At 50.8% G+C, this 24,976-nt stretch overlaps 1 protein-coding gene and 1 long non-coding RNA gene across 4 annotated transcripts; both read right to left on the reverse strand.

Annotated features, from left to right (window-relative positions):
• Positions 1-212: 212 nt before the first annotated feature.
• Positions 213-5,609, reverse strand: LOC310921424. Its single transcript, XR_014592136.1, has 3 exons — positions 5,532-5,609; positions 4,558-4,636; positions 213-362 (listed from the first exon to the last, which is right to left on the reverse strand). It is a non-coding gene; the product is annotated as an uncharacterized lncRNA (long non-coding RNA).
• Positions 5,610-7,870: 2,261 nt separating this feature from the next.
• LOC310921396 (medium-chain specific acyl-CoA dehydrogenase, mitochondrial-like) lies at positions 7,871-24,976 on the reverse strand. 3 transcript variants are annotated; one of them, XM_083881518.1, is made up of 14 exons: positions 24,891-24,976; positions 23,201-23,297; positions 22,431-22,528; positions 22,264-22,333; positions 20,884-20,984; positions 20,706-20,786; positions 20,351-20,481; positions 18,664-18,772; positions 17,619-17,759; positions 17,449-17,544; positions 16,844-17,092; positions 15,408-15,466; positions 12,468-12,546; positions 7,871-7,969 (listed from the first exon to the last, which is right to left on the reverse strand). In XM_083881518.1, exons 1-14 carry the CDS (start codon positions 24,912-24,914, stop codon positions 7,889-7,891), a joined length of 1,416 nt encoding a protein of 471 aa, XP_083737644.1. In that variant the 5' UTR covers positions 24,915-24,976; the 3' UTR covers positions 7,871-7,888. The 3 variants fall into 3 exon arrangements, with proteins under 3 accessions (XP_083737644.1, XP_083737645.1, XP_083737643.1); XM_083881519.1 differs by lacking the exon at positions 7,871-7,969 and adding an exon at positions 9,540-10,112; XM_083881517.1 differs by lacking the exon at positions 7,871-7,969 and having other exon boundaries at positions 12,243-12,546.

Raw genomic sequence — 24,976 nt, forward strand, 5'->3', positions numbered from 1 at the left:
TTGTGCAACAGTGGGTGAGAAATACCTGGACTGGAGGGACTGGGTGTGGGATCTGCAATTTGGAGGATTCTGGGTTGAGAGGACACTAATTTGGCACTTTTATGGAGAGTTTGCACTCTGGATTAGAGGCTGCTTGTTGGAATTCCAGGCTCTTTCCTTCTCCAAGGTCAAGGTGAATTAAAGTCAGGAGACATTGTATTTGAAGTCTCACTCTGAAATTTATTATCTTTATCTATTTACAAACTTACAAGATGTGAGCTCTCTCTGACAAGTTGTAATGGTTTAGCCCGGTGTCCTAGGGTGACTATGATGCTTGTATCCCCAGTCGTCTGTTCTGTGTGTTCTGTACTTTAAGATTAGTTCTGGAAGTGAGCAGAGAAAGAAGAAGCGCGAAGTTTGTTTTGGAAAACCATTCACTCCTCTGCACTTTTTCTTCGTCCTTGGACTGTGTGTTCATCGAACAGACAGCAGTCAGAGTTTTTTTCCTTTAAGTTAGTCTAGCTAGCTGGGGCAAAAAAGCTTCCTAGACTGTTTTTTTTCCTTTTTCTTGGGACTGTTTAAATCTGCTCCAGACTGAAAACCCAGAAGAGCACCAGGAGCTGCACCTGTGGCCCACTGGGCCTGGACCTCGGCATTTTCCAGACCAAAAGGGACTGGGACTGATAGAGCTGAGAGAGCTGAGCTGACTCCCAGCAAGGACTTCTCTCAGTTTTGCCATCTCTCTTCGGAGCAGTGAGAGGTTTTATTGTTTTGTGTTATTCATTTCTTATGTTTGTGGACAGTTTGTTTGTTAAATAAATAGGTTTTTCCACTTTCCTCTGAGGAAATTCTTTTCCCAGACTGGCTGGGGGGAGGGGCCATTTGAGTTTGCCCTTCTGAGGAACCCCATTTGGAGGTTTCCTCCCAAATTTGCCCTAAACCAGGACACCTGGATGTGAGGGGTTTTTTTCTAAAAAAGTTAAGCAGATATTAACAGCTTGGTTAACCAATTAAAAAGTTAAAAACGCCTCTGGAAAAATCCCCATATAAATCTTGAGGGTTTCCAAGTCCTTATCCTTCCGGCCAGCGACAGGTAATAATCTGCCCCAGCAGCCGATCCGAGGAGTGGCCAGGCCAGCTAAGGCCCAGCTGCTTCCCTTTAAACAAGTAAGGGAGCGGCCCAAAGCCTGGCCCAGCTCCATCAATTCTCAGCGGGGAAAGGGAGGCTGTAACTTAGTCAAGCAATTTTAAAGCCAGCTGAGAAAAAAAAAAAAAAAAAAAAAAAAAAAAAAAAAGCTGCCAGCCAAGCCCCTAATAAAAGCTATAAGCCAAATTATCACCAAGGAGTAAGCAGAGTTCCCCTCTCCTCTGGTGAGTCCCAGGGGGGGACCAAAAAAAAAAAAAAAAAAAAAAAAAAAAAAAAAAAAAAAAGCCCGGCTCTGAGATCCCAGGCCAAAAAACCTGCTGCCCAGCAGAGATCACACAACCACTGCAAGCCGAACAACCAGATTTAACCCTCTCCTGGCCACATAAAGCTTCTAAGACTCAACTCTACGCGCCCCCCTGCCAAAAAAAAAGACAGAGTAAACATAAAAAACCCCCAGCGTAACAGTCAGATTAAAAAAAATTAGTAAAAAACTAATTTTTAAAAAATTAGAAAAGTTGCCTGCTGGCCAAACTTCTTATTGACCCATAAAAATAAACTCTGTAAGTAAATTATCATTTAAAACATAAAAAAAATACATATGAAGAAATAACTGTTTATAAATTTTAAGCAAAAGTGTTTGCTTAAACACTTAATATTGCATTAAATCTGTTATTTTGTAGTCCCATAAAACGCCTTAACAGAAGAAAATAAAAAGCCCCCTGCACCAGTAAAAGAAAAAAAAGACATTTCTGTTCCTTAAAATAAAAAATTCTTTACCTTTAACATTGCTCATCTTTAAAAAATGACACTGCAAATGCCTGAGTTCCCGTAACCCATAGGCAGCTTAAAAAACTGCTAATAAAAAAAAAACACATAGAAGCAGAATCTCCCTAGACAGCTGTTTCTGTAGAAGTTCAGACCCAGAAAAAAATGTTTTAAGTTGTCAGTAAAAAACAACTCCGTAGTAAACTAAGCAAAAACTCCTCTCCCAAAAAACTGATAAAAAACTATATTCAAAAAGTAAAACAAACTAAAAATCACAAGTTTCGTATCTATATTGTGTATAGAAAAGTAAGCACGTGTAAAAAACTTTTAAAAAGTTCATTTTTTTTCCCTTCTCTTTCTTCTTTTAATGTATGTATTAATAAAATCTTTACTTTTAAGTTAGGCCTGTTTTGCCTTTTTTCGCAAATAGTACCTCCAGGGGAAAAAAAAAAAAAAAAAAAAGAAACACTCAAACCACTTCACTAAATTTGACAAATCAAAAATTCAGCAAACATAAAACCGCTATAAAGGTCAAGAAAGTGAGCCAAAATAGCCTTCTATAGATACAAGGCTATTTAAGCCCCAATTATCAAATAAACAGTTGATATCTTTATTATTTTTGCTTCTAATCTAATCCAATTATAATCACCGAAAATCCTCAATGTGGACATCATTCACCCACTTAGAGAAAACTACACAGATTTGTGAAGAAGGAAGAGGGCTCTGCCAGGTTCTCCCATCACATCCCCCATTTAGGAGGGACCCTCCCCAATGCCCCCTCCCCCTCCAGTCAGCAGGACCCCAGAGCTGGCACTGGGTCCTCACAGCCGCCAGGTGGCGCCAACACCCAAGATGCCAAAACACCCCCAAAGACCCCCCAAAGCTCCACCTGAGCTCCCTCCAACCCCCTCCTCACCTAAGGGAGAGCCCCACACCCACCTTAGGATCCCTCTGCGACCCTTTTTCTCTCTATAGTCCCAAAAAACCTCCTGCCCTACACATTCCCCCAGCAGTTTGATCGGGGTGTCACCCCAAAATCCACCATCAAGTGCAAAACCATCCATTTTATAACCAACTAAACATGGGGTCATGATCACAGACCCACTGACCCCCTACTCCACACCAGCATCAAGCCTGCCGGTCGAGACTGTGATCCACCTTTAGCAGACACTCATCCCTGAGAAACAGGAATGAAAATAAGAAATCCCTCGGTTTGGGATGGAAACTGGCAGCCAGGGAATGAGCCCTATGGTGCAACAAGAGTCCAAGAGTCCCAACCCCTAGCCTGAGGATCCCAAACTCCACTTTGAGAGGCCCAAACCCCAGTTGGGATGCCAAGATCTGAGTTGGAGCATCTCAAACCCTGGGATGTCATCAGAGGATCCAGGACAGGCCAGGGGACATTTTGAGTTTCCCAGCCCATCCCTGCAAAAGGCAGAAGTGAAATTCCAGAGCCACATGCTGAAAGCCAAAGAGGAACAGCTGGCAAGGGACAGGGAGGAGACCTGGCAGGAGCTGGGGCTGCAGGAGAAGGAGCCATGTGGCTCATCTGTGGCAGCAAGAGGAGGAGATGCCAAGTGTGACCAAGGGCAGTGAAGCACCTGCGCTGCAATTCCCAGCGGCACCAGGCATGGAGCAGAGCTGGGGCTACACATCCCTTCCAATTCCTAATCCTGTCCCAGGAGGGAGACAAGAGGAACCCAAAGAAACAATTTTGGCCCTGACCCCCCTTCTCAGTCACACTTCCATAGCCCTGATCCCATGGAGCAGGAGCCATACAAGAGCACCTAAACCTGCTTCCTTCACCCCCTGCACCTAATGCACTGCTGCCAGGGCTCAGCTTCCCCAAGGAAATGTCCAAGCTGTTTCCTCCCTGGAAGGCCTCTGCTGCTCTCTTGTACCATCATCCTTTCCCAAAACCCCTCCCAGCTTTATAGGCACAGGCACTCAAGCTCCTCTTCCCCACTTCTCACTGGAGGCACCTTCCCCAAGCACCTCTGCTGTCCTTGTGTCCCCAACACAAGCCAGGGCACCCCAACGTCCCTGAGAGTGTAGGTGGATCCCAAGGCACCCTAACGGTGCAGTGCACATGAAGCACAAACCTGCAAAATTAAGTGGAGATGACTGCAAGGGAAAGCTTCCCAGGGGTGCAAGGTGGATCCAAGAACTCCCAAGATGAGTGGGATTAGAGCCATGCCACAGCTTGTCCCTTGAGCAAGAGCAATGCCCATTTCTGCCTTGGGGACTCAACTAGCCAGCTCCCAAGAACTGGGAAACACCCTGTGCTGTGCATTCCCAGCTCCCCAGGACCGAGGGACACCCTGTGCTGTGCATTCCCAGCTCCCCAGGACCGGGGGACACCCTGTGCTGTGCATTCTCAGCTCCCCAGGACCGGGGGACACCCTGTGCTGTGCATTCCCAGCTCCCCAGGACCGGGGGACACCCTGTGCTGTGCATTCCCAGCTCCCCAGGACCGAGGGACACCCTGTGCTGTGCATTCCCAGCTCCCCAGGACCGGGGGACACCCTGTACTGTGCATTCCCAGCTCCCCAGGAAGCTGTGGACAAGGTTTAGGGGGAAGCCACTTCTGTTGGATCATGGGGTACAGGAGGGATGCCCCGGTTTTTCAAATGCCCAACAGGAGCCTGGGAGCAGCTGGACCCAACCTCAGCCACACACAGGATCAGGCGTTGTGTCTGGATCATAGATCTGGGCTGCTGGAATATCCTCGGTTTAACCAGAGACCTACAAGAAGCACAAAACATTCCAGGTTTAGGGCCAGGCTGACCAGAGCTGCCAGTTCCCTCCTGCACGCTCACTCCCACCTGCAGCTGCACCAGCCCCACTGCACACGTAGAATCTGCACAGCTCTGCCGGCACTCGGGGGCTCAGGGACACCCCCGGGTCAACATTCCCACATGCACCTGGCCACCAACTCCCAAACCAGGGAATTCGGGCCAGCTGAGAGCCCCTCGTGGGTACAAAACGCACGGCTCAGCCCACAACTGCACCTGCCCCACCTGGCAATGGGGCAGATCCCAACCTGGGCTCCCCTCTCCTCAGGCTGGGTCAAAGTCGGGCATGGGGACTCGATCCCACAGCTGGGAAAAGCTCCACTGCCGGAGCGATCGGGGGCTTCCCGGGCCTCAGAGTAATTCTAGAGCTAAAGCGGTGAGAGACATCAGCTCCGCTCAGATAATACATGCCAGCGCTCATCCCGGGCCCGGGAAGTGCCTCCTCCTCCTCCTCCGGCCCTGCCCGGCCCAGGCCGCTGTTCCCACAGGGGGACGCTCCCACCGGCCGCAGCCGGGCCCCGGGCCGCAGCCCTCGGCACGGCGCTGGAGCAAAACCCCCCTCTACCCGCGGCGCCGGCTCGGGGCGCCGCCATCGGCCTCACCGTCCTCCCGCCGCCGCCTCGCCCGGCCCGGCCGCTCCGCCCTGGGCCGCGCCGTTCCGGCAGCGCCGCGCTCGGGGCAGCGCCGGCGGCACCGCGCCCTTGGAGCGGCCCCTTCCACAGCCCCGCCACCGGCACCCTCGGGGCTCCGTGCCCGGGGGGCTCCGTGCCCGCGGCTCCCGCCGCTCCCCGCCCTGGGCCCCTGCCAGCAACGAGACGACCCGCGACCCCTCCCGAGATCCCCACCTGGCCCCGGGCCCGGCCCGCACCACGCGGCCGCTCCCGCCGCCGGTTCCGCTGGAAAGGACATCCGGCCGCGCCGGGGCGGGACGAGCCGCCCGCGGGATCCGCCCCCACCCGCCTCCAGCTCCCTCAGCCCCATCCCGTCCCATCCCACCTCCCTTGCCCTCCATCCATGCAGGGGGGGCACCTTCCACAGCCCCGGCGTGGGCACCTGGGCGGGCCGTGCCCGCTGGGTCCATGCCCAAGCGCTCCGTGAAATGTTTCGTTTGCATCGCTTTCAACTACCTGGAGCTCTCAGGCCAGTCTGAGCACGAAGGCTTTTCCACGTGCTGCCCTCACCTGCCCGTGGTCTCCCTGTTCCTCAGCACTGCTGTCACCAAACCTTCGGGAAAAGGTCGCTCTAATTCCTCTATTAAAAGCAGGCGTAGCTTTGTTTTGGCGCTAGGATCATACACCCAAGTTATTTCACACACCAGTGGCTATCTTTGTCACTAATATGAATCCATCCCATTTCCCAAACTCACACGTATTTGCTGAACATTCTCACAACTTCGTGGACATATTTAATGACTTCTGAGAACTCAGTTACATCTGAGTAAGGGGTCTCTCAAGGGTCCAAGGTGCGTGTTTGGGGAACATCCCATTCCCCAAAGTATCCTTTTATGGTCATGAGCCTCCTAAACCCAGTTTGTCCCCACTGAACGCATCCCAGGTCCACAATGTGGCCAGGAAACACCTTTTTTCCCAGCATTGCTCACACTCCCAGTCTGTATTTTCATGGCTCACATACCACTTGCACAAGGAGATGTCTGAATCCAGGACTGAGCACTGGCTGGGAAAGTTAAGGGAATTCACAGGTCTAAGCCTTGTTTGTTACTGATGGCATAGGGTTAAAATGTTTCTAAAAATCATGGGAATTGTATACAATAGATTCAGAGGAGGTAAAATGATAGGTTGGGCCTGGACAGGCCTGGAAAATGGAACCAAAACTATGTAGGCCCTAGAAATGAAGGTCAGGCTTTGTCTTTACTAGATGAAGTGAAACTGCACCTGCATAATCATCATATGATCAATTATATCATTGTTGAATGTAATAATTGTTTGATAGTTCAATATAATTATTGTTTATTCATAACAAGAATCATGAGAAACGATGTCTGGGGGGCCTGATGAAAACTACAAGAATTCATACAATAGAACAATATGAGTTTAATAATTGATATGTAGTTATATAACGAAAGGGTATAAAGACATGTCCATCCCGAATCCATGTTGGAGTCAGATTTGGGTTTGTATCCTGTACCCTTGATTCTCAGAGCTCTTCAATAAAAGCACCTGCATATAATCATTCTGTCATTATGTGTTTCAACACTAATATTACTGTTAAAGATTTTCCCAACATTTGTTCAAGATTCACCCAACTCTGCCCTGGTTTTCTCCCTTAAGCCCAACCCCACATCCTCAACATCCCTGGGTCTGGGTCAGCTCCGTGCCTGGTGGTGGCTCCAGCACTGACGGCCCTCAGCTCTGGCCTGAGGAACTGGGAATTCAAGGACACCTGGGAGAAGCTGATCCACTGCATGGTGTCTCCACAGAAATAAGCCCGTGTCTCCTACCAAGGCATTTCCAGTCCAATTCCAGAGCCTCCTGTGCTGTTGGCAGGCACTGGTGGCCAAGGTGGATGGTCTGGCCGTGGGAGTGCTGGGGGGGGAGAGAGTCGCCCTCAATATTTTGGGGCGCTGCAGAGAGGTGGCCTCAATGGCCACGAGGGCCGTGGGGGTGGCCCGGACACAGGGCTGGTCGGGGGTCATGGGGGGCACCCAAAAACCACTCCCGGCTTCCGCTTGGCAGAGAAATACGCACTGGGGGTGGGGGGCGCCGACCCCCACCAGGGAGGCTTGGGGGGACTCCTCCTGCTCAAGGATAATCACCGAGCACTGGCAGCGGCAGCAGGGGGACTCGAGCAGGTGGGGACGCCGAACTTGGGGGGCATTGGGGGGGATCGTTGAATTGGGGGGTTCTGAGTGTGGGGGGACTCCAGAATTTGGGCGGCAATGGTGGCAGAACCCTGGGATTTTGGGTGCTAGATGGGGAATCTCGGAGACTGGGGGGCCAGGACTCCCATTTGGGGGCAGGATTGGTGGGGTGAGCCTTGAATTGGCGTGTTCCGGGTGGTAGGCGTGAAAACCCCAATTTTGGGGCTGTCGCATGAGGGGAGCATGAGGTTTGAAGGAAATGGGGGAATTTGGGTGGAGGGGACACAGTTTTGGAGGAGAGTGATGGCTTGGGGTACTCCAAATTTCAAGGGTGCTGAGGAAGCAGCACCAGTATTTGAAGGGCATACCAATTTTGGGACAGACTCACGGATTAGGGTATTCTGGGCATGGACCTAAGTGGGAGGACCCCTGGGTTGGGGGGTGCAATAAACGAGACAGCCAGATCTGAAAAATAAAAAAAATAAAATTTATTTCGCATAGCAGCAAACTCGGAAATGCCACAATAAAAGGACAACTCCGATCCCGGGATCGGAGCCCGGTGAACCTTGGACAGGCCTCTATTGCACCAGTCCGCCCTATTCACAAATCCCGCCACCCAAGGTGCAGTTTATATACAGTTTATTTTTCCTGAGGGACTTCTTTTCTCCAGGGATGGCTTTCCGGGCAGAGGTGAGGAATTGATGAGATTTCCGAGAAGCCAATATTGAGATGCTCAGTCCTGAGGAGCTTGGGTGTCTTGTCTTAGATGCGTATCTGGTATCAATCATCTAGGCATAACCTGGCTGATCACGCTTGATTGCCCATCTCTGTGCCTGCAGCTCTTTTTCTGTTGTAAATTTCATGGTTCCTCCTTGGAGCCGCCCCTCCCCTTACACAGGTAAATTAGCTTTCCCAGTAGCTGCTTCTGATTTCTTCTTTCTATATTTCTTAATGCCCAGCACGAATTATTTTATACAGACATTATGCAGAACAGGGGGGATGTGTCTAGGAGTCCCAGTTCGGGAGAGAAATTGGGGGGTAACTCCTGAATTGGGCAGGAAACGTGTTGGGGGTGACTGTAGGTGGGGGAACCCCAACTTTGGGGCCAGCAGATAGCCTTGAATTGGGGAGATCTGGGGAGAGGACCCCAATTTGTGGAGATCAATTATGGGGGAGGCAGTAGAGGGGGCACAATTTTAGGTCAATGCCTGGGAGCACCCCCCATTTTTCCCCACCCCATATTGGATCTGAGGGATTGGGCATCCCTCTGGGGTTCCCCCTGACCCCTCCTCTTCCCCAGATGATTTTGGGAGCGCAACAGCCTGGGGGCTTCACCTGCCAGATGGGGCTCGAGTGCTGGAGTGCAGATGAGGCACTGGCGGCTGCAGGGGCAGACATCATCCTGATGGATAACCTGGGCCCCCAGGTAAGCCCCAAAATCAGACAGGGACCAGTAATAGTGAGACCCCAGAGGTGGGGCTGGACCCCAAAAATGAGAGCTGGATTGTGAAAATGGGAGATAGACCAGTAAAATGGGGGGGAAACCCCAGAGAGTGGGGGGTAACTACACAGATCCAGGCTCTGCCCAGCACCTCAGGTGAGACCCCAAAATCAAGGGTGTAGCAAAAATGGGAGACTCTCATATGTGAGGCTGAACCACTAAACTGGAGGGAATATGCTGTAAAATGTGGAGCAGCCTGAAAGGTAAGGCGGAGAACCCAATCTTTGGGCATCAATTGTTGGAAAACCTCAATTCTTTGGTTGTTTTTTTTTTTAGGGAGGACAGAAATTTTTGGCAACAGTGGGCGAGAAATGCCTGGATTGGAGAGATGGGGTGGGGGAACTGCAATTTGGGGGTGTTCTGGGTTGAGAGGACACTAATTTGGGGCATTTGTGGAGGGTTTGCACCCTGCATTAGAAGGTGCTTGTTGGAATTTCAGACTCTTTCCTTCTCCAAGGTCAGGGTGAATAAAACTCAGGAGACGTTGCATTTGAAGTCTCACTCTAAAATTTATTATCCTTATCTATTACAAACTCACAAGACGTGAGCTCTAACAAGTCAAGAAAGGGAGCCAAAATGGTGTCTATTCAAGGCTATTTAAGTCCCAATTATCCAATAAACAGTTGACATCTACATTATTTATGCTACTAATGCAATTATGATCACCCGAAAACTGCAATGTGGACATCTTTCACCCAATTAGAGAAAGTCACACAGATTTGTGAAGAAGAAACAAGGTGGTCCAAAAAGACAATTAACCCACACCCAAAGTTCTCCATCATGGCTCCCATATATCACCATACACTAAAATCCCAAATCTAAGGTTTTCACCCTGTGAGATCACACACTGCTATCCAAACTGCATCCCCATGATCCCAGTAGCTAGCCCACATTTTTGGAAGCTTGTTTTAAGGCCTCAGGTCAAATGCAGTTCTTCCCTGAAGTTCTGTGCCTGTCAGCACAGAGTCCAAAACTCTCAGCATCTACAATTCCCACAGGTGTAGTTGGAGAGAACCTCAATTTTGTTGGTCATGGGGTTCCAGAGCCGAAATTTGTTTTGGATGCTCAGACCTTCTTTCTAGGGGGGCAGTGGGAGGCGAGGAGGCCCTGTTGGGTAGATTTTAGGAGGTTTCTGGTTTAGGGAACTCCCAATTTTGTGGAGATAACTGTTGATAGTTTTTGGGACCCCACCTTGGTGTGGTGTCCATGGGGTGTCTGACCCACCCTGGACTTTGCACTGCATGTGCTAGATCCCAAAATTCAACATAGGACTCGCATTCCACCACAGAACCCAGCCTGAGATCCCAAAATATGTCCTAGGGATCCCCAAAATCCAGCCTTAGAACATCCAAACCCCGGCCCCAGTCAGGGGCACCAGGAAATCCAGAGCCAGGTCCTCCCAGCCACCAGGGGGCGCCAAACGACCAAGACACTTAAGCCCACTGACCCACCCCATCCAGGGGACCCCAAATCTACATCTTGGGCTCTGCCAGGTTCTCCCATCACATCCCCCATTTAGGAGGGACCCTCCCCAATGCCCCCTCCAGTCAGCAGGACCCCAGAGCTGGCACTGGGTCCTCACAGCCGCCAGGTGGCGCCAACACCCAAGATACCAAAACACCCCCAAAGACCCCAAAGCTCCACCTGAGCTCCCTCCAACCCCCTCCTCACCTAAGGGAGAGCCCCACACCCACCTTAGGATCCCTCTGCGACCCTTTTTCTCTCTATAGTCCCAAAAAACCTCCTGCCCTACACATTCCCCCAGCAGTTTGATCGGGGTGTCACCCCAAAATCCACCATCAAGTGCAAAACCATCCATTTTATAACCAACTAAACATGGGGTCATGATCACAGACCCACTGACCCCCTACTCCACACCAGCATCAAGCCTGCCAGTCGAGACTGTGATCCACCTTTAGCAGACACTCATCCCTGAGAAACAGGAATGAAAATAAGAAATCCCTCGGTTTGGGATGGAAACTGGCAGCCAGGGAATGAGCCCTATGGTGCAACAAGAGTCCAAGAGTCCCAACCCCTAGCCTGAGGATCCCAAACTCCACTTTGAGAGGCCCAAACCCCAGTTGGGATGCCAGGATCTGAGTTGGAGCATCTCAAACCCTGGGATGTCATCAGAGGATCCAGGACAGGCCAGGGGACATTTTGAGTTTCCCAGCCCATCCCTGCAAAAGGCAGAAGTGAAATTCCAGAGCCACATGCTGAAAGCCAAAGAGGAACAGCTGGCAAGGGACAGGGAGGAGACCTGGCAGGAGCTGGGGCTGCAGGAGAAGGAGCCATGTGGCTCATCTGTGGCAGCAAGAGGAGGAGATGCCAAATGTGACCAAGGGCAGTGAAGCACCTGCGCTGCAATTCCCAGCGGCACCAGGCATGGAGCAGAGCTGGGGCTACACATCCCTTCCAATTCCTAATCCTGTCCCAGGAGGGAGACAAGAGGAACCCAAAGAAACAATTTTGGCCCTGACCCCCCTTCTCAGTCACACTTCCATAGCCCTGATCCCATGGAGCAGGAGCCATACAAGAGCACCTAAACCTGCTTCCTTCCCCCCCTGCACCTAATGCACTGCTGCCAGGGCTCAGCTTCCCCAAGGAAATGTCCAAGCTGTTTCCTCCCTGGAAGGCCTCTGCTGCTCTCTTGTACCATCATCCTTTCCCAAAACCCCTCCCAGCTTTATAGGCACAGGCACTCAAGCTCCTCTTCCCCACTTCTCACTGGAGGCACCTTCCCCAAGCACCTCTGCTGTCCTTGTGTCCCCAGCACAAGCCAGGGCACCCCAAAGTCCCTGAGAGTGTAGGTGGATCCCAAGGCACCCTAACGGTGCAGTGCACATGAAGCACAAACCTGCAAAATTAAGTGGAGATGACTGCAAGGGAAAGCTTCCCAGGGGTGCAAGGTGGATCCAAGAGCTCCCAAGATGAGTGGGATTAGAGCCATGCCACAGCTTGTCCCTTGAGCAAGAGCAATGCCCATTTCTGCCTTGGGGACTCAACTAGCCAGCTCCCAAGAACTGGGAAACACCCTGTGCTGTGCATTCCCAGCTCCCCAGGACCGGGGGACACCCTGTGCTGTGCATTCCCAGCTCCCCAGGACCGGGGGACACCCTGTGCTGTGCATTCCCAGCTCCCCAGGACCGAGGGACACCCTGTGCTGTGCATTCTCAGCTCCCCAGGACCGGGGGACACCCTGTGCTGTGCATTCCCAGCTCCCCAGGACCGGGGGACACCCTGTGCTGTGCATTCCCAGCTCCCCAGGACCGGGGGACACCCTGTGCTGTGCATTCCCAGCTCCCCAGGACCGGGGGACACCCTGTACTGTGCATTCCCAGCTCCCCAGGAAGCTGTGGACAAGGTTTAGGGGGAAGCCACTTCTGTTGGATCATGGGGTACAGGAGGGATGCCCCGGTTTTTCAAATGCCCAACAGGAGCCTGGGAGCAGCTGGACCCAACCTCAGCCACACACAGGATCAGGCGTTGTGTCTGGATCATAGATCTGGGCTGCTGGAATATCCTCGGTTTAACCAGAGACCTACAAGAAGCACAAAACATTCCAGGTTTAGGGCCAGGCTGACCAGAGCTGCCAGTTCCCTCCTGCACGCTCACTCCCACCTGCAGCTGCACCAGCCCCACTGCACACGTAGAATCTGCACAGCTCTGCCGGCACTCGGGGGCTCAGGGACACCCCCGGGTCAACATTCCCACATGCACCTGGCCACCAACTCCCAAACCAGGGAATTCGGGCCAGCTGAGAGCCCCTCGTGGGTACAAAACGCACGGCTCAGCCCACAACTGCACCTGCCCCACCTGGCAATGGGGCAGATCCCAACCTGGGCTCCCCTCTCCTCAGGCTGGGTCAAAGTCGGGCATGGGGACTCGATCCCACAGCTGGGAAAAGCTCCACTGCCGGAGCGATCGGGGGCTTCCCGGGCCTCAGAGTAATTCTAGAGCTAAAGCGGTGAGAGACATCAGCTCCGCTCAGATAATACATGCCAGCGCTCATCCCGGGCCCGGGAAGTGCCTCCTCCTCCTCCTCCGGCCCTGCCCGGCCCAGGCCGCTGTTCCCACAGGGGGACGCTCCCACTGGCCGCAGCCGGGCCCCGGGCCGCAGCCCTCGGCACGGCGCTGGAGCAAAACCCCCCTCTACCCGCGGCGCCGGCTCGGGGCGCCGCCATCGGCCTCACCGTCCTCCCGCCGCCGCCTCGCCCGGCCCGGCCGCTCCGCCCTGGGCCGCGCCGTTGCGGCAGCGCCGCGCTCGGGGCAGCGCCGGCGGCACCGCGCCCTTGGAGCGGCCCCTTCCACAGCCCCGCCACCGGCACCCTCGGGGCTCCGTGCCCGGGGGGCTCCGTGCCCGCGGCTCCCGCCGCTCCCCGCCCTGGGCCCCTGCCAGCAACGAGACGACCCGCGACCCCTCCCGAGATCCCCACCTGGCCCCGGGCCCGGCCCGCACCACGCGGCCGCTCCCGCCGCCGGTTCCGCTGGAAAGGACATCCGGCCGCGCCGGGGCGGGACGAGCCGCCCGCGGGATCCGCCCCCACCCGCCTCCAGCTCCCTCAGCCCCATCCCACCCTCCTCCATCCGACCAATCAACCAACCATCCACCCTATCCACCTCTTCTCCACCTCCGTGGGCATTCATCCTCGTCCTATCAGCCTCCTGCCCCTATATGGCCTTACATGTACATACCTTCCCCATTTATCTGCCTTCATCCGCATTTCAACCGCCTCTATCCCCATCCGCCTGCATTCCCATGGCAACCTTCTCCACCCTAGCCGTCTCCATCCACACTGCCTCCATCCCCATCCCAATCGCTTTCGTCCTGATGGGAAAAATGGGTGCTAACATAGTCACGAAAGAGTCGATGTGGAAAGAAGGGATTGTGGGGTTCTTTGCTACTGTCATAGAAATGGGTGTTAATGTCTTCTAAAAGGGTCTTAAGGTATGAACATCCACCCGGGCAAGTTTGTTACAGAACCCAGGCAGCTTGACCCAGACATTTTGAGCTCCTGAACTGTAGGGTAATAGGACAAATATGTCCACACTAAGTGTACTGTAGACGATCTGAACTTCTGGTGGACTCACAGAACCCACACAGCCTCAACTTCTGAACTTCAGGGGGAAATGGCAATACATGTTCAAGGGAGGAATATGTAGCAATGGTTCGGGAAGTCTGTAACTTGCTGGTACCTCAGGCAATGGAGAAAGGAAGAGGGCAACAGGTGATTGGGAGTTTAGAATAAAAAGAGGCTGTACCCTCCAAAACCGAGAGAGAGATCCCAGGGACATATGCCTCAGTGGACTGTCTCCCTTTATTCAAATAAAGTTGCAGGACTCTTCTGTCTCCTTTGTGGACATTGGCATTTTGTAGCATGGCTTCTCTGCGCTGTTCCCATCCACTTCCATCCCCATTCCATCCTCCCTGTCCATTCCCAGCCCATCCCAGTCCCACCCACAAGCCCGTCCCATGCTGGGACCGGCACATGGCAGTGGATCCCACCAGAGCATGTGAGGAGTGCAGGATCAGCCGCTCCTGCCCCGTCAACACCAACAGCATTTATTTATCACCCTGGCAGTGACTCCAGAACAGCCTTTTTCCAGGGAAGTCCTCTGTGCCGCACAAGTCTCATTCCTGGCCCTTATCAGGGCATTAGGGCAAGGCCCAGCTCAGCCCATGCTGCAATGCCCAAATCCAGCCCATTTCCTGCATGCTTTTCCACAGGATCAGTTAATTCATGTTCCCATTGCCCCAGACTTCTCTTTTCCTCCCAGGACATATGTAGCCCCTCTCACACACCATCATTACCACTCACCCATAACAACAAATTCTGGCTCAAAGCATGAGAAACATGGATTTACTTTAGTTTTTCTTGAAATCTGGCTGTTGAAAGGCTCTGAGCCTTTTCTGTGGATCTTGGGAACTGGGGCCCTGGAGCCTAAGTGCCAGAGCCAGCTGGACCCTTCCACGGGAGGAAAAGTCAGAGGTTTTTTAAGTTCCCTGAGGCTGATCCAGTTGCCATCACCCAAGCCCCAAGGAATAAACCAAGGGAGCGGATCGGTGCCATTAAAAACATGGAAACACCCCAAATCCGACCATCAGGTTTGCTCATCCAGGTTTGCTGGGGAAGGGTTTTGTCTCCTTTGCTGCTGAAAGCCAGAGGGAGATTTGGAAAGAGCGATATGATCCCTAGGGGGTTTAGGGATGTTTGGGATGATCAATCAGTGGTATGGGTTCAAGGGTTGGATGGGGTCCCAGAACCTGTGCTGGATCAGGCACAAGAACAGGAGTTTGATAGAAAAAGGGGTTTTCCCATGTTTTTCTAATGGAGAAATGCAGCACGATCCCTTTCCCTGGAATACTGGGCCTGGAGCTGCCACATCCCTCAGGCCTTGTACCTGCCAAGGTGCTCACGGGCAATGATCACTCGCTGGATCTGTGCCGTGCCCTCGTAGATCTGCAGGGAAGACCAGAGACAGGTGAACCAGCAGCTGGGAAAGGTATTTGACCAGAGTTTGCACACCTGTGACCCCTCCCTGCACCAAGCCAGGGGTCAGGAAGAGGAAAAACTTGGAAAAATTAGTGTGACAATGACCCATAAGAGGCAATAAGCACATAGAGATGAGTGTTCAGTGCAGGAGGGATCCAGAGATTCCCCAAGTTTCCAAACATGTGCCCAGCACAGAAGAGATCCAAGGACCCCCCGAGAGAGCCTAAGGTGGCTCCAGGACAGCAGAATTTCAGTGTTTCAGCTCCCAATCCTGCCTGAAGTTGCTTTGGCAAATCACGCCCATACCTGCAAATCCACTTTCTCTGCAGTCACAAAATCAGGATAATATTCCCCAAACAGCACAAAGCTTCTCCAAGTAAAGCTGCTGGAATTGCAAGGTCCAACCCCTTTCCCAAGATTTTGCAGGGATGGAGGGGAACAAGAAAAACACCCAAAAATTTCACACTAAATCAGAGTAATTTGAACAATTTCAAAACCTCAGCATGCCTGGCCATGTATTGACAATGGAGCTGTGTGATGGAGGACCTGGGTGGAAAACAACCCCAAAATGGGAAAAGAGCCTGATTCTGACAAAGTCTCATAGCTTGTTCAGTTCCTCCCTAGCAGGATTGAAATCAGGACTTAAAACTTTTCAATTCCAAACATCTGTTTTCTGTCCTTGGAGAGGGAAAAATTCCTGGCTGGTGAGAACAGCTGGAATTTTAAAGTCAGCTGTAAAAGGAATGTCAGCCACCTGGAATCTCAGCAGCTATGGTAACTTGCTGACAGGTCAGGGCCCATATGTGTTCCCTGAGATCTGTTTGGATCAGTTCCAGCCAGCCATGGTTAATGTTGGAAATAGAGAAAAGGTGAAGGTCGCTGGGTTTCTTAATGAAATTAATTCATCCCTGCTGAATAACAAACTTGAACCAACAGAGGAATTCTGGCATGGAATAAGTTCTTGGCAATAACACTGCAGAAAAAGAACTGGGGATTAGGGAGATCTGTGGGCTGAAAATGAGGATATATGACCATGTTTTGTTCTTTTGGTAAAGAAACCAATAAATAAATATCTGAAGAAGTGAATCACCATGGGCTGTGCCCCATGGCTGTTTCTGCAGCACACAGAGTGTAATTAATCAATCCATGGGCCTCAGTCCTGGTGACATCTCAGCCAAAGCATCTGCCCAGTGAGTGGCAAGTTGAGAACTTCCCTGATTCAATGCTTTTCAGTCTCCAAATCTTTTTAGCCTGTGTCCATCCTCATTGCAATTAATCAGCAATTAATTACTTTGTACTGAGTGCCTGCACTGCCATGGAGACCCCATGTTCTGTCCCACTCACCTGATAGATTTTGGCATCCCTCATGAGTTTCTCCACAGGATATTCTGTGTTGAAGCCACTGCCCCCAAAGATCTGCACAGCATCAGTGGCCACCTGGTTGGCGACATCCCCGGCAAAGGCCTTGGCGATGGAGGCATAGAAGGTATTGCGGCGGCCGGCGTCCACCTCCCAGGCCGCACGCTGGTACCCCAGCCGGGCCAGCTCCACCTTCATGGCCATCTCCGCCAGCAAGAATGCCACAGCCTGGTGCTGGGAGAGTGGAGATCCATGGGGTCAGCCTCAGAGGGCTGCAACACCATGGGAGAAGGAGCCTTCTGCTCGGGATCATGAAATCATTGGGGTTGGACAAGACCATTAAGATCATAGGGGCCAAGCCTCATCCTGGCACCATCATAGTCATCACTAATCTGTGTCCCCAAGTGCCACAAGGATGGGGGACTCCACCAGAGCCCGGCCTTTCTGGGACTAAATCTTCCCTAATAAATAATTTTATCTTCATTTCTTAATTTTCAAATTCAGTGCACTTGGGAAGTTGCGTTCAAGGAGCTCTGTGGAACTGGGATCTGTGTTGGATCAGACTTTCCCATGTGTAACTCAAAACACACCTCCACAATGGGTTTCCCGAAGGTTTTCCTCTCCAGCGCATACCTCGTGGCCTCGTCAAGTGCTCGTCTCGCCAGCCCCACAGCCCCCGCTGCCACCTGGGTGGGCACAGTGAGGGATGAGCAGCAGAAATTCCTGCTTGCTTTGTGAACAGCCCATTCCTGGTACTCACTGGGGGCCTGGTCTTGTCAAAGGCTCCCATGGCAATCTTGAAGCCAGCACCCTCCGCAATCAGCACGTTCTCCTTGGGGACTCGCACATCCTCAAAGACGATCCCGCGCGTGTCCGAGCAGCGCTGGCCCATGTTCAGCTCCTGGAAAAGGAGGGTGCCACTGAATCAGATTCTTCCCAGGTACAATCAATTCCATCCTTTAGCTCACTTAAAGAATAAAGGAAGCTTTTCTACCTTAAAAAAAACAGCTTATTTTTATCTAAAACCTACCAGAGACAAGAAATACCAGCTTGGACTGACCAGCCCAGTAAGCCCCTGACCTGTCACACCTGAGCAGGTCACTGCATCCATGTGGAAGATCAATTCTTGGGCTGGAATCTCTCCTTTAACCTTTTCTGGTTCAATTTATCCTCTGGAGGATTCAATTCCACATATAATTCAATTCTATCCTCTCACAAACAGTCAAGAACAAACTTGCAGCAGCTGTGAGACCCAGCTGTACTGCCAAAAGACAAATGCAAAAATAAATCAGGTTTTCAGGTTCCAAATGTAAGCAAAGGAAGAGAAAACCAGGGACTCCATGGTGCCTTACTTGGGCAGGAGCAGATGAAATTGCAGCAAACTGGGTGTTTTTGGGGAAAGTTCTGCCAACACCTTCACCCCCCTTGGACATCCTTGGCAATTCCATGTTCTTAAAGGTTCTTTTGCAGATGGGCAAAATTATCTGCTTTAGGCCCTTCTGAGAAATTCTTTATCTGAATTCATACAATTATAATTCTATTGTCATTATGTCTAATTATATATATTACATGTAATTATATATTATATAATTATCTTACATATAACATGCATATATAATTTCATATATATATATATATATATATATATGTAAATATAATTATTAAATGCGTCTTACAAACAGTTTCTGGGCACTGTGAGAATTCCAGTACCCATCTATGAGCCCTGACAAGGTTCAGCCATTTTCCTTTCACGGCAGTTCATGGTGTTACTGGTTCAGGAAGGAACAAGAATTCCTGATGATTACCTTCCTGCCAATCTGGATCCCGGGGCTGTCGGCCTCCACAATGAAGCCTGTGAAGGCTTTGCCGGCCGGGGCCCGGGGGTCAGGATCAGTGCGGGCCAGCAGGAAGTACCTGGGGAAGACAGAGATGGGGGTTCAGATCACAACAATCAGACAGTGGCAAAAATGCTGAGTGGTTTTGTTCATATTTGTTCTGTCCAGGAAATGGAGATGGAGTGGTAAAGTAACCACCCTTTTTAACTGTCCCGTCCAAAAAAACCACCAAAATTAAAATAAATAAATAAATTAAAAACAAAACAAAACAAAAACCTCAAAAACATAACAAATGAGGGCTAAGGTGTGTGAGTAATGTCAGTGTTGTCTAGGCATCTTTTTCCAAAAAATCAAGGTTTAATGAAAGGCCCTCAGGTAAAACTGCAAAGCTTCTTCACCTTTTCTATGGGTTGTAAGTCTCAATATCCCATTCAGCCTCCCAAATAGCCCAAAATAAGCCAGTTCCCAGCACCTCTCTAAGAATTATTGTACAGGGAATGCAGCATTGTGTAAAAGGCCTTTTCCTCTCAATTGAAAATATTTCCATTTTACTCTTCCCAGTATCATTTGTAAATGAGGTTTTTGTATCAGCAATTGTTGTAAATCCCATTTAGGGGGGTGAGGAATGTGCTGGGAGAGTCTCTGCGATGGTTTTGCCTCGGGCAAGAAATTATCAGTGAGAAATCCCAGCTTTCATAGATAAATGTATAAAGCTTTTCCTCTTGAACTCTTGAGAAGAGTTTGTGTTGTTGAGGTGGGGAGAGGGTGAACCCCGAGGAAGGGTCTGTGCTGCCTCCCCGGACCCTGCAGCACAGCCTGCACTCTGGGACTCCTTAGAAATGTACTACTTTAAGACAATTAAATCCCAAAGTTTTTCTGTTTTCCCTGTGAGTGGGAGGCATTCCCGGCTGAGTCAGAAGCAGCTGATCCCTGTCTGGGAGCCAGGTCAGGGCTCGGTAACCTGAGTATTTTGGAGTTGACTAACTCCCTATCCCAAAGGGAAAGCGGAGGAAACTGCATCTGCTTTCAGCCCAAATGAGAGGCATTCTGACCGGAGCTGTGACATCATGGAGCTCTGATGTCACTAGCCCATTTCCTCTTTGGGCACCCACAGCACTGGGGCTGCTGGTGCTGATGCCTTAAGTTTTAGCTTTCATGTTTTTCAGATTCTGTGCTGCCTAGGGGTGTAGTTCTGAGCCTCATATTAAGTGCCAGTAAGCTCTCTTACAGAGTAGGTAGACAAAACAAATCCTTTTCCTGCTGAAGACCAAGGACAACTTTCAGGCCCAAAAGCATAAACAACAATGGACTGAAGGGAGAAACAAGAAGGATGAGACTTCACAACCTGAATCTGTAGTTGGACAATTAAACCCCATTATGCAAATGGACCAAAACTTATAAAAGTGTAAGACCTTGTGACTCGTCCATTTTCGTGACCAGTCTAAGTCCACCTCGGGTGTAGCCCTGGTCAGGCTCCTGTCCTGCCCAAGGTGTATCTTAGAGGCCTTTCAATAAACACCTACTTTATTCACTAACTCTGTCCAGTCTCTGTTTCAGGTTAGCCTTCCTAAGGCCTCTTCCACTGGAACACTCTGGTTTGCGACATGCCCGTAAAGAAATCCCAGTACAGACCAGTGTGGCCACAAAAGGAACGCACCAGTTGGCCTTCCCGCCGTTGGTGATCCACATCTTCTGCCCGTTGATGACATACTGGTCACCTTTCCGCTCCGCCCGGGTTCTGATCCCGGCCACATCTGAGCCCGCACCCGGCTCCGTCACACAGTAAGCCTGGAGGAACAACCCCCAGATCCCAAGGAATATACATTCTGGGTTTGGGAAACCACAAAATCGTTGTGGAATTGTGGGCAATGACCAACCCTGGTCACATAGACGTCAGAGGCTCATCTGTCATTAATTAATTACTAAAGTAATGAGATTCCCTGATCAAACACATATCAGGGGTTCCTCTGTCATTAATTAATTAATCAGTAGGATTCCCTGGTCACACTCACACACATCAGGGGCTCTTCTGTCATCCTGCCCAAATATTTTTTCTGCTGCTGTTTGTTCCCAGCGATGATCACGGGCATTTGCTGGAAGGGAATGATCAGAGCATTAACCCATCACCTCAAGGGCCCAGAACCCAGTTTGAGAGCCCTAGTCCCAGTTCCAGATGGGTGCAGGACTCACCCCCAGGGAATTGGCCTCGATGGCTGTCTGCACCCCAGTGCATCCGTATGCCAGTTCCTCTGTGATCAGACATGCCTCGAAGGTGCCCAGCCCCAGCCCACCTGTGGGGGGACAGGAGGGGATGCAGGGGGGTCTCAAGTGCAGAATATTAATGATTTTCAAGCATTTTTTATCCCAAACATACCCCATGGGCACCGTGTTCCATTAGATGTTCTCCCTTGGGAATGCCTTGGGAAACAGCATGCTGCCAGATTGATATTTTTAGTATTTTATTTGTTTCTTTTCATTGAAATCAGATCATTTAAAAATCCCATTTCACACTTCTCAGGGGAGCTAATTTTTTGCTCAAGGTGGAACAAGGGGCACAAAATGGCCAGAAGATGCCACCAGGATCTGTCACTGCTTTACATCTGAGCATTCCTTGGGGAACTCTTGGGAGGTGGAAAAGGGCCACATGGGCTCTGATGTCTCTCAAAACTATCAATTATATCCCTCAAATCCCTTTTTCCAGAGGCAGAGATTAGTGCAGCAGATACCATTTTACCTGGGAAGTTTGAATTATTTCTTCTCTTTCCTGTGTCCATCTCTTTTCCCATTTTGAATTTCATTTCAACACTTGGCTCCATGATCTTTTCTCACAACTCTACACTAGCCTCAACTTTTCCACACCCACCATCAGTCTCATCAATACATCCTTTTCTAGGCTATATATGGATATCCACCCAAACTAGGCTGCTGATTACCCTATGAAACCTGATGGTTTTTCAAATTCACTCCTGAATTTCAAGTGTTTTGCACCCACCCGGCCCATCCCTCTCACTGCTGAGGGTCAGACAAGGGGACCTTTAAAGGCCACTCTTGGTTCAAACTTTCCAATGATTCTCAGGCTCTGCTGCAGAAGCTCAGTTTTTGATACCAGATACACCAAACCAGTCAAAAAGACCCAACAAGACCTGCTCTGGACACTTCCCAACTCCACTTTCAGGTAAAACAGGGACTCTGAAATGTAACATTTTTATCCATGGTTATGCACTGGCTGCACCTCTGCTAAACTGGTAACCAATCCTCAGGAATGAGCCCTTAAATCATCTCCAACCTGAGGCAGGGTCAAAGTAAACTCTTGAATTCCTGACATGGGAATCTTAAGAACTGGAATCATGGGAGAAAATCTGGCCATAAGTTACTACATCAGAATCTAATTCCTCACCTGATCCCATCCAGCATTGTCACACCCATGTGTGCCAATCTGCCCACAGATTGCTTTGGGGCTACTCCAGTGTGCAACAGGTAATTTTATATGTAATGTATAATTTCACACCACAATCTCCTCCAAGGCCATTTCTTTGGTTTATTTTAGGGATTAAAAGGGATCACACTCACCGCAGCTCTCTGGGATGTGTGAATTCATCAGCCCAAGCTCCCAGGCCCGTTTGATGAGTGGCACAGGATACTGAAACAGAGAAAATCACAGTTGATTATCACAGGTAAAACTTCAAATTTTCGGTTAAGAGAAAAATCTGAATTTTCCTCCTGAGGGGTGGATTTACCTCCCCAGTCCTGTCATACTGTGCAGCGACAGGAATAATCTCCTCCAGAGCAAATTTCCGGGCAGTAGCTTGGAATTCCTTCTGTTCATCTGTCAGTTCTGTTGAAAAAATAAGGCAACATAGTCATAAAGAAACTCAACTTTCTCCTTCCCTCTAAACCCCCCTGAGCTCTGAGCAATGCCCACAATAGCATTAGTGATAAAATTATTCAAAAACTACTGGAAATGGAGAAGAAAGTGCCAGGCAAAAAAATGTTTTTACCAAAAACATCTGTCAACCATCTGCTGCTGCCCCAGAGAATTTGCTGTAATAGCTCAGGTGTGGAGAAATTTCTGTGTCACATCCCTAGACCCACTCTGTTCCCCTGGTGCTGCTCATGGTTACTCTAATGGTTTAAAAGCCAACAGGGGATCATTGCTCAATGCTGAGACTATTTGTGCAATTAAAAAAGCTCAAGGCAGTTATAAAAAAGAAGAAAGTCTCTGAAAAATCACCCCCTGCACTGGCTGTCCTGAATTTGAGAGAAAAAGGGCTTTTGGTTTTCAAATAGTTTTTTATAAAAAGAATAGAAATCTATTCCAAATGAACATCAGTCTTGGAAATTCCTCCTGAACTGCAGTACTGTTGTTTGGGGATTTTGGCCGGTTGTTTTGTTGGGGTTTGTGGTGGAGTGGTTTTTTTGCCTATTTATTTTGGTCCTCTGTTTTCTTCCCCCTGCACTGCCATTTGTGCCTCCTTGTTTCCTCCCTTCTCAGCCCTGCCTTACTCACCAAAGCTGAACCCAGTCCCAGGCTTGCTCAGGTGCACATTTTGGGCAGGTTTGCTGGAGTACAACCTCCGGCCAGGCCAAACCAGGGTCCAGAGCAGCTGCAGCAGGAAAGGACCATAAGAATGAGGAACTATCCTGGACCAGAATAAAGAGCCTGTCCTAAAGGTGCCAGTGCAGCCCCATAGCACAGCAAGGGACACAGACTGTGACAGGTGGCACACAGGGAAAACAGGTGTTGTCAGAGAACACTGAAAATATCTGTAAAGCCAACAAGTGAACTGTGGTGAGAGCTGGGATCAAGCATGGAATGCTGAGCTGCTGAGTCAGCTTGTGCGCATATCTTGGGGGTGTCCACAAGATGAACTTTATCTGTGGGGTTTTCACAAGACACAAGTGTTGCAAAACTGTCCTTTCTCACTCATGTTTTCCCTTTTTGCCTAAGTTTTCTTACCAAACTGCTGCCACAGGTGTGTAAGGAAAACAGAACAACACCACACCAGGAAACGACCCTCCCAAGTGTTTTAAGACATTGAAGTATAACTGACAAAAAGATGAGGTAGAAAAAATGACAGGGTATTGTAATCATGGGGGCTTTATTTATTTGGGCTTTGGTTTGGGTTTGGTTTTGCTGTTGGTTTTGGGTTTTTTGTTTTTTTTTTTTTTTTCTTAAGGATGATCCAGTCCTATGCAGCATCTCCACCAAAAGGTTTAGACAAAACTAGGAAAAGCCCAGAATTCTCAACAAAGCTGAAGGTGACACACCCCCCAAAGGAACTGCCAAGTTTGTGTTTGAGATGTTCAGTCTCATGGTTCTCCTGCCCCTAGGGCAGGGCAAGGTCAAGGGCATCACTGAGGTGACTCTGGACACATCAACACCTCTGCACAGCTGAAGGTGAGGGTTGGGCAGGGGGATCTCACCCGGGGAAACAAAATCACAAGAGACCAAAGTTCTCACACAAGGATGACTCACTGGAGTACTGGGGGTGCCCTACTGATCAGAGTGTTGCCAGTTAGATGGGATTGGAGCAACCTGGTCTAGTTGCTCCAAGGTGGCAGTGGGGCGGGACTTGTGGTCTCTTAGGTCCCTTCACACCCAAACCTATCTGGGATTCTCTGTAAGGATTTGGACAGGCACCTGATGACTCCATCAGCCTCACTGTCCACTCCATGCTTAGACCCAGCTCCTCGTGCCTTCCACCTGCTCCGCCCCCACTGAACCTCAAATTCCGGTGCCAGGAATATCATGCATCAGATCCTCGGCCCTCGGGCACAGTCGCCCCCGCCGCTCCCGCTGTCACCGTGACAGTTGAGGCAGGTGGCCACGTCCCACCGGGGGACACAGGAGGGGCACTGGACGGACACCGGATGGACACGGCAGATCCGGCGCCCTTCACCTTTCCCCTAATTCAGGAATGACGGGGAGAACTGGAAGTGCCGACGCAGTTCCCGGGCAAGGAGATGGATAGATCCCGATAAAAGGAATGTTCCCAATTTCCAACGGGACGGGCACCGACCCCCGGGGGAGGAATGGAGCGGCGCGGGAGGAACAGCGCTCACCGACCCCGATTCGGGACCCCCGGGATTGAGGTTGGCAGCGCCGCCCCAGCCCCAGGACGACCCCGGCCCCGACTCTCCTCCTCTGATTCCGCCCGTGTTTCTTGTGCCCCCCGTGCCCCCCGTGCCCCGCTCACCCGGCGGGCGCTGAGCGCGGACATCGCTGCGGCGGTTCTAGCGCTGCCGGGCGCGCGGGTAGCGGGGCGGAGCGGGGCGGTCCCAC

The sequence above is a fragment of the Zosterops lateralis genome (genome assembly GCF_965231275.1).
Source record: "Zosterops lateralis genome assembly, chromosome: 34".
NCBI classification, from domain to species: Eukaryota; Metazoa; Chordata; class Aves; order Passeriformes; family Zosteropidae; genus Zosterops; species Zosterops lateralis.